General features: G+C 45.3%; 1 protein-coding gene across 2 annotated transcripts; it reads right to left on the reverse strand.

The window, feature by feature from the left end:
* Positions 1-339: 339 nt before the first annotated feature.
* Positions 340-9153, reverse strand: LOC123137217 (calmodulin-binding protein 60 B). Of its 2 annotated transcripts, none has more exons than XM_044556862.1 (9): positions 8964-9153; positions 8668-8850; positions 7707-7782; positions 7563-7621; positions 6941-7434; positions 6701-6861; positions 6421-6624; positions 5465-5693; positions 340-1202 (listed from the first exon to the last, which is right to left on the reverse strand). In XM_044556862.1, exons 2-9 carry the CDS (start codon positions 8796-8798, stop codon positions 601-603), a joined length of 1956 nt encoding a protein of 651 aa, XP_044412797.1. In that variant the 5' UTR covers positions 8799-8850; positions 8964-9153; the 3' UTR covers positions 340-600. The 2 variants fall into 2 exon arrangements, with proteins under 2 accessions (XP_044412797.1, XP_044412796.1); XM_044556861.1 differs by having other exon boundaries at positions 340-1205.
* Positions 9154-9467: the final 314 nt, after the last annotated feature.

Consider the following 9467-nt stretch of genomic DNA (forward strand, 5'->3'; position numbering starts at 1 on the left):
ACTTGTGTTTCTGTTGTGGCTCACTTCATCAGGAGTAAAATAAGCATCATTTACAAAATCATTCATTTGTTGGCCCGGGGCAGCATGAGCAGTCAATTAGTCTATGGTAAATTTGGCTGTCACCGTGTCTTACATAACGAAACATGCAATTCAAAAGGAGAAACATAAGAAAACATGTGTAGATGGCAAGATCCAACGCAACATTTACATGTGGCTATCTATAACACAGTGCATTGTAAAAAGATGCTATCTATAACACAGTGCATTGTAAAAAGATGGCTATCTTGTTTATCTTAATCAAAGGAGATACAATTCTACTTTACGTGAAAACAATAGGAATACTTTAATGCCTTTTCTGAGATTGCAACAAATAAATGTACACAGTTTAGGTAAAAGGGTCTTATCAACATCACGCTAAACAAACAAATGCATAGACAATGGTGAAACTATACAGAAAAAGAAAAACATAAACTAAACAGGAGTTCGTCCATGATTAAGAACTCATGACCTGAATGTCTTCCCATGGTGCATTGCTGAGCCCATGCGGTACGGATCCTTAAACAATTACACGGACAGCATTTAAGAACTTAAGACATGTTGCTAGTCATCATCTAGCTCAACGAGCTGAGCTCTTCGCTCGGCCGCTTTCTTCCTGACGAAGATGCCCCACCTCATAGCTGCCTTGATTTTAAGCCAACCAACAACAGCTTTCCCAGGTGGACGAGTGCGGTCAACCTCAAAGTTGAAGTTCGGGGAAGGTGACTGCATGTACTGCGGAAAAGTGAAGCCATCATCATTCATGTTGGTAGATACTCCACCCATATTCAAAATTCGCAGCATCTGTTGCATTTCGTCATTCTCAAGTATCTCATGGCTCCTCAACCTGATCTCCTCCATCAAGTAGTCATCAACCGCACGATTCTCTTGCGGCTGTGACCATTGATCGAAAGGGTCCAGGTCTGCAGGCTGCATGGACTGACCAACTGCTGAGAATTCAAAACCCTGTTGCTGCTGCTGTGCAGGTTCCAATGCCAAAATATTGGAGCCTCCAGAAGTTTGAGTCTGAAGGGAGGACCCACTGAACTGGCTTTCAGGTGACAGTGCACCCCTCTCATATTGCATGGTAATGTTTGCAGCGTTATTCTGAGGACTCACAGTGTTTCTTGCTGCCAGATTTCCATTATATGTGCTTCTTACTCCAGCTGCTGGACAGAGAACACGAATTCAGCAATCTCAGTATATAACCACTGCATAGTAAATTACAAATATCATGTGGCCCGCACATCTTTAACCAGAAGCAGCAGTCCGTTTCTTTATGCATATATAAGGGCATCCATGATGTGGAAATGAAAGTCAACTTTAGGAATTTTTACACATTGTCAGGTCGACCTTAGGAAGAAACATGTTGAGGCAGCCCCCTAACTGTATAAACCCGTGCACAAGCAAATCGAAAATAGTTCTTTCTCTCTTCTCTGTCTGCAGTGTGAAGATTGGACAGCAGTTTTTTCTCTTGCCACAGGGTCATGGATGCGCCGTCGCTGGGAAGACAGCCACCATCAACATCTGAGCGCTGAAGCAAGAGGATGGGACACGGTGGAGACCAGAACCGAAGCAAGCATGGCAAGAAGATGATAAGTAGCACTTGAGCGCAAGCCGCCGCCGCGCGGACGGACGACCACAACCAACAAGGTGAAGGAGCCTAGCGCACGATGCCTAGGCCGAGCGGTACGTGCAGTCGGTCCTGGGAAGAGCTGGATAGAAGAGCAGAGAGTAAAGAAATATCCATGGCCGCAAGGCCAGATCTGGTGGATGCCAGTTTCAAGGCTTCTCAGATCACGAACTTATTTGCTGGCTCGTATTAAGGTAAAAAATGTTCAACGGTTGAGGAAGGAAACTAGCAAAACTCGCAAGTGGGTCCATCTTAAGGGCTAGTTGCCCGTAAGCATGGTGAAGGTTTAATTTGGAGTTGCACTGGATGGTCACTTTGGTGCTACAACTTGAAAGATACACCAACCAAGTGCCTAAACTTACAATACGGTGCATTTTCCGCCTAGACTACGTGTCCGCGCCATGTACTGGTTTTCTAGAGCGACGCAATGGGTTGACGTTCCCAATGTTCCACGTGCAGGCCTCATGTCCAGCCTGCTTGCCATGCTGGCCTCCTACGCGTCCGTGGCACTCCCAGCTGCCATCCGCTTCTTAGCATCCACCTTTCTAGGCGATAGGCGGGGACCACATGGTACGCAGGCCACCATCGACCAGATCATCCTGGACCGCACCCGTCGGACAGTAGTTTTTTCTCTTGCCAAAGGGTCATGGATGCGCCGTTGCTGGGAAGACAGCCACCAACCATCAACATCTGAGCGCTAAAGCAAGAGGATGGGACACGGTGGAGACCAGAACCAAAGCAAGCATGGCAAGAAGATGATGAGTAGCACTTGAGCGCAAGCCGCCGCCGCGCGGACGGACGACCACGACCAACAAGGTGAAGGAGCCTAGCGCACGATGCCCAGGCCGAGCGGTACGTGCAGTCGGTCCTGGGCAGAGCTGGAGAGTAAAGAAATATCCATGACCGCAAGGCCAGATCTGGTGGATGCCAGTTTCAAGGCTTCTCAGATCACGAACAGCGAATGGCACATGAGGCACTAAGATTCCACGTTGGAAAAAAATGCCAATCTTGATGGTGGAGTTTGTGGCGGGGGGTGGGGGGGGGGGGGCGATGTTGAATAGAGAGGATTTAGGGAACTTATTTGCCGGCTCGTATGAAGGTAAAAAATGTTCAACGGTTGAGGAAGGAAACTAGCAAAACTCGCAAGTGGGTCCATCTTAAGGGCTAGTTGCCCGTAAGCATGATACACCGACCAAGTGCCTAAACTTACAATACGGTGCATTTTCCGCCTAGATTACGTGTCCGCGCCATGTACTGGTTTTCTAGAGCGACGCGATGGGTTGACGTTCCCAATGTTCCACGTGCAGGCCTCATGTCCAGCCTGCTTGCCATGCTGGCCTCCTACGCGTCCGTGGCACTCCCAGCTGCCATCCACTTCTTAGCATCCACCTTTCTAGGCGATAGGCAGGGGCCACATGGTACGCAGGCCACCATCGACCAGATCATCCTGGACCGCACCCGTCGCACTCGAGCCGCACTGCCCGCTGCTCTGCTTTGTGCACAGCTGCAGTGCGTCGCCGGCGCCGATGATCCTAGAGTGCCTCGCGTTTGCGTTCGGCGCGTCGGTGGTGGGCCGGATCAAGGAGCTGATCAAGGAATGGCGAGAAGACTCGCCCAAGGGGTGTTGTTGAAGACGTTCTACGCTTCTAGTCCACGCACATGCTCGTCAGAGGGCCATCGTTGTTGTTCTAGCCCACGCACTGGTGCTTGCCGCAAGCGCTGCTACCGCCCACGAGTCGATGCCAGAGCCTCGCACAATGAGGCACGCAAAACTAGCATTGATTTCCCACCCAATACCACACACGCCGTGCCCCACACCGTCCATGCACACCGTTGTTGGCCCCACCCTCATGCCATGCCCACCACTCCCCACCTTCCTTGTCTCGTCGGCGAATGGCACAGCCAGGTGCCATAGTCATTTCCGAGCCAGAGCGGTGTGCACAACATGCATCAGCTGGTCTATAACGTCGCCATCTTCATGGGTGTGCTAGTGTCATCTCTCAAGGCCAATACTAAGTTTAAAATTCAATGTATCTCAATACTAACATGCAGCATTGTCTCGTGTATTGGCTGACTCGTGCACGTGGCACATGAGGTCCTGTGTTTGATGCCCCGACGCGCTCCTTTTTCCGTTCCTATTTCTTTCCCATGTGCTGACAAGCAGGGCCCATATGCCATAGTGAGAGAGATAGAGATTTATTTCTCTCGTATGCTGACAAACAGGGCCTACTCACGCCACGTAGGCAGAGTTGATGGCTAGGGATAGGTTAGGCACCGTATTGTCACGTTTAGTCATGTTTTGGCACTCAATCGGTGTATTTTTTAAGTTGTGGCACCAAAGTGACCATCTAGTGCAACTTCATGTACCACCAGTGTATTTGACTCTTTAATTTGCTATAGCACATGGTGTGGGACCCATCTTATGGCATCCTTATGAATTAAGCATTTGAGACACCCTAAATCTTTATCTTTACCTAATAATAAAGCAAATTGGGTTTCTTTCGTCCGTCATGACATGTTTTAGAAAAGTCCCTCTATTTCAGAGAATTCAACCCGCAGTCCTGTTTTAAGTTGAAACGAATCGTTGTTTTTGTATTTTACACAAAAGTCCCTGTCTTTTCTTGAAATCAACCCACCGTCCGGATTTAAGTCACACCCGAACCGTTATTTTACATTTTTCAAAAAAACCCTGATGTTTTAGGTAATTCATCCGCGGATCATATTTAATATTTAAGTCAAACAAATGCTTTTTAAAATCATCCATATCTTTTAAACCGTAACTCCGATTTGAACATGTTATATATGAAATTTGATTAGAAAAATATGTAGAATATGAATATGAGATTATTTTTACCTGTTAAGTATTTTAAATATTATTTTAGAATATATTTGAGTCAAACCAAATGATTTTCTAAATTATCTGTATCTTTTAAGCCGCAACCTCGATTTTAACATATTATATATGAAATTTTATTAGAAAAATGTGTGGAATCTAAATATGATGTTAATTTTACCTGTTAAATATTTTTAAAATATTTTTATGGAAGCAAACTTATAATTTATAGCGCAAGATCCTTTTTTTCATACCGGCGGCGATCCTGATTGCAAATAAACACCCCACTATAACCATATACGGAAAAGAAAACATCGATAACTACACGTGCATACCTCTGAAAAATGTCGCAAGGAAAACAACAGATTTCTCATCGCGAGAGAGAGAGAGAGAGAGGGAGAGGGAGGAGAGAGGGAGAGAGAGACGCCTTAGGATTAACCATATTCAACACACGTTTTTGTGTTTTTGTTTAGACACCGAGGCCATCGCCGGCGAGTGTGAGAAGGAGGGATAAGCGCAACACAATATGATGCCTCGCAAAACAAAGAGATGGACCTATTGTGGATCTTTGAGCGAGGTGTTGATTTAAGAGTTGTGTGATGTTTTCTCTCCCGTTGCAATGCACGGGCTCTTTTCCTAGTGAGTCAAAATTGAAGTGCTGACAACGTAGTTACAGCAGTTTGCAGCCACGATGCAAATGTGGCATTAACACCATTTTCTCTACAGTTACCAATGTCACAATTTTAGTGATCTGAATATACCTACTTGAAAAGGCATCTGTTGTGCTTTACTATGTGCTACATCACATTATGACTTATACTACTACCTGAGCAGACTATGATGACAATGAATAACTGAAGAAAGAAATCATTTAAAACAATGAATAATCCTATAGAAATAACAATGGTGGACAATTAATATTCATAAGATACATCAGGGTTGTTTGATCGAGGTCTTATTACCTTCACTCGGAGTGTCTGTTGAAGTTTGGCCAGCTTTTCCTGGCAGTAACTGTTTTTGTGCATTGACGAAACCATACAAAGCAGGCTTACTTGTTGAAGCTGATGCGGTATCACTTCTGGTCGTGACAGATTTCTTTTTCTGCTTGAAGCCAATAAGTGCCTTACCATCATATTCTACAGCATGCATCCAATCCTCATATGCTTTCTTTACCAACGTGTCAGCATAGACCTGGATTTAAGTTGAGCATATTTGTGTTTCAGTAGAATATCTGTGTTTAAATATAATGACTTGAGTGAAGAATTATTTCATGAGGGAAAAGAAATTTAGCTAAGATGGTAGAGAATGCAGATTAAAGAATCAACTGCTACAGTTCATATGGACATAGCACAAATAACTTCAACTCATACAGCACCCAAATATCAGCAGTTACTTTGATTTAGTTATAGTTGACAACTTAACATGGACAACGCAAAATGTTTAGAGCTAACGAACTCTCTTGAAATTGAAAGTTTTCATTTTACTTTTTCTGTTGAAATGAGAATGGTTATAATTTGGCTGCACCAGGATACCAGTATGATCATGCAAATATGAACTACTAGTGATGGGAGTTTAAAGAATTCTAAATTGACAGAAACTCTTCCAAATTATATAATGCATCCTACTGGTCTATTTGGTATCCATTGAATGTGTAGTACTGAAATTTAGCTAGAGAAATCTGTGCATTTATGTGTATTGCTGGAAGGGCCTGGATGTGCGGTGAACATGTTGAACGCAGGCCAGTCTGAGTGATACACTGGTATCCTACAGCAGAACACAAGTTTGCAGTCTCATGTAACAACTTGCTCCGCTATACCAAATCTCAGCCTTACAACACCAATGAATTTTACAAATATTTAACAGGCCCAGACATGTAACTGGACTTATTATTCGGTAACACATAAATAAATATGCAAACCTTCTGGTTGTCCGTGAGATTTTCAGCTGAAATGAACTGATCATCAGCAATCAAGCCAGTGAACTCATATATGTTATTGAATATTGCACCGACATTTCTTGAATCATTCACATAATAAATATAATGCTTTCCACCTAAGACACAAGTCTTTGCATGCTCAACAAGGCTTTCCCACATCTTATTTGACATGCCACTGCCAAGAATCTACAGAGACAAGAGCGTAAGAACATAAACCAAACTCCATAAATTACAGTCTGATAACAGGCATAATAGAACTTACACTTCGCAACCTCTGTTGATCCCTAACAAGAAGCCGAAGAAAATCTTCAACTGTATAGATTCCGCTTCCATTTAACTTCTTGTGGAATGCACCATCCTTGCCAACCTTCTCTAATCTCCAAACATCATCCTTCAAAGCAGGAGGGTAGTGTTTTTTGTACACTGCAAAATACAATATCAGCCTACTCAATGCTTGAAACTTTTAACAGTATGAGCAAATTAACAATGTATGGACACATACATTCCCCTCTATGATCCTTAACAGTAAAAGCTTCTGTCTTCGCCTCCCTAACACGAATACCTTCAGAAAAAACAGAGGCAACCCTGAGCCCAAGTCTGAATTTCCTGCTTCTTATCCAGCTGGAGTTGTCAGTGAAGATAAGCTCCCCTATGGTTCCAACACCTTCTTTAAGAGTCACCTGAAGGTCACCAGTCAAGAGAGGTCTTTTCCCTTCGCGCTCCTTGACAATATGGCCTTCAAACTCCTCTTCTGTCCAACCCTCATCTTCCTCTTTATTGAAGTCACCCTCAAGCACAAGAACATCCAGCTTTGCACATGATTCAGGTCCCGAAGTGACAACACAACCAGTGTTGGTATCCAGCAGCACAACATGTATAGCTGCCCCCTGCTCGCCTTCTACTTTTCCACCAGTAAAGAGTGGGAGAGACAACCTGCTTCTAAATTGAAGCTGAAGATTTGTCCCATCAGGGCCTTCTATTCTTTTGGGAGAGGACCTGTTTTCACTATGTATTAGTATCATATCTCACCAGTGTGGCTAAACCACATCTGCAGAAAATCTGAAAATCCCAGATAAAGCCATCCCATGAGTGTCACCACGTTAAACAAGTTTATGATCTTGTACCTTCCTTCAATTCTAGCAGGACCCAACTTGGCCAAAGCACGCTCTACCTCTTCGCTTACCTTTTCGCAAAATATACAAGAACAGAATGATCAACGTGCACCATCAAATAAGTCAACAGACCGTACAATAAGTGCTTCTACTCACAACTCTTCGAAGAATAGGCTCCAGCGATGAACAAAGCTTCTGCAGACTGTCGACTTTTAGTGCTTCCACAATGACACTACAATATGTGTCCTTTGTTTAGTAATCAAAATTTCAGAATGTTGCAGACAAGTAGAATCACCGTTGTATTCAATTTGAAATGTACAGACACCACAACTGTAGCGTATTGACTAATTCTTTCAAACAGGTATTCTTAAAAACTATTAGCATCATTTGACAGTCAGATCATCATTGTATTGAATACATAATCAGTGCTAAAAGCAGTGCCGACACTGCATGTAATCGACCCTATCTAAACCAAATAATTCAAAGCTACATACTGAACTCTCTTGGCACTGTAAAGATTTTTTATTTCTATAACCTATCAAGAGTTCTAAAATATGTTATACCTGTTGCTGGTGATTAAACATATGGAACTTTCTGGTGCATCAATGCGGTATAAAAACGTGCCATCATATATCATAGAAAAGGAGTCAGGCAGAGCTGAGCAGGATGCGCAGATTTGTGCTGTCAGCTGGTGCTCTGACACGGAACTGAGCAGCACTCATTGGAGTACCAACTGAGTACCACCAAGCACAAAAACAGCTATGCGCCACAGTAAATTTTGGACTAAAATTATCATCTGGAGTCACTTCCTTTAGCTTATAATTTAAAGAAGTAGTAAACGTGTTATGCTCAGAGAATCATCTTGGGTCCAAGTTCCAATCCTACTCTTACCCAACTGATTCAACTAAAACAAGGATTAGGTAAGCTGTAGCACCCCTATTCCAGCCGGTAGGAAGCTTAACAGCAACATTAGGAATCGAATTACTCGACCGAATGGAGGTAAGTGGAGGATCTAAATTTCTTCCTAATTAAAGCAGCCGACAACCTAAACCCCAAACCCAAACTTGTCCCACAAACCCTGGAAATTTGGTACTACCAGGCAGAAAGAAACACGAACCTTGCAAGGGCGGGCACGCGAGGCCGTTTGGCCGCATGGTCGTCGTCGCCGCCGCCGCCGCCAGTGCCGTTGGTGGGGTCGAGCACACGCTTCGAACCCGACCGCTGCAGACCCCGCCCAGACCGCTGCATCACGCCAAAACTCTAGCCCTAGAGGCCTCCTCTGCCGCCGCCACCGTCAGATCTGCACCGGCCGCCACCACGAATCCAGGTCAAAAAATAATAATTCCGTGGAGAAAACAAAAATCAAAAATAAAAGCAGCGACCAGAACCCAATCGAAGCGCGCGATACCGTACCGGTGCGGCCGTCGGGAAACTCAGGTGGATCGAGAGGGCCGGGCGAGAGATCTGCGGGTGAGTGAGCGCCGCGCGGCGCCTGCTCGTGTGTTTGTTTGTGCTCGCTCTCTACCGCCGGCCTTTTCTTTACGACTTTTATACTAGGGACGCTAGGCGCCGGCCGACCGGTCACAGCTTCGGGCCGATCTCCTCCGAGCTAGCATTATACTGTTTTTGGCCGATTCCCACCGCACGACCCAAACGGACGTCCATTTTGTCTGAATTTCGTCCGTTTGAGATAACAATCAAAACGAAAACGGACATGCCTGTCTGGCCTCTGTTGGAGGCGCCCATCACGGCAGAATGACCCAAAACGTCCGCCCCCGTCCCGCCCAGCCCAATCGCGGCGCGCCCGCGCGCCGCGCCAAGCCCGCTCGCCGCGCGCCTGCGCCCAACGCCCCGCCCGCCCAGCCCCGTGCCCGCCAAGCCTGCGCTCCCCCAACCACGCCTGCCGCCACGCCCCGA

Source organism: Triticum aestivum, chromosome 6B, assembly GCF_018294505.1.
Source record: "Triticum aestivum cultivar Chinese Spring chromosome 6B, IWGSC CS RefSeq v2.1, whole genome shotgun sequence".
NCBI lineage: Eukaryota > Viridiplantae > Streptophyta > Magnoliopsida > Poales > Poaceae > Triticum > Triticum aestivum.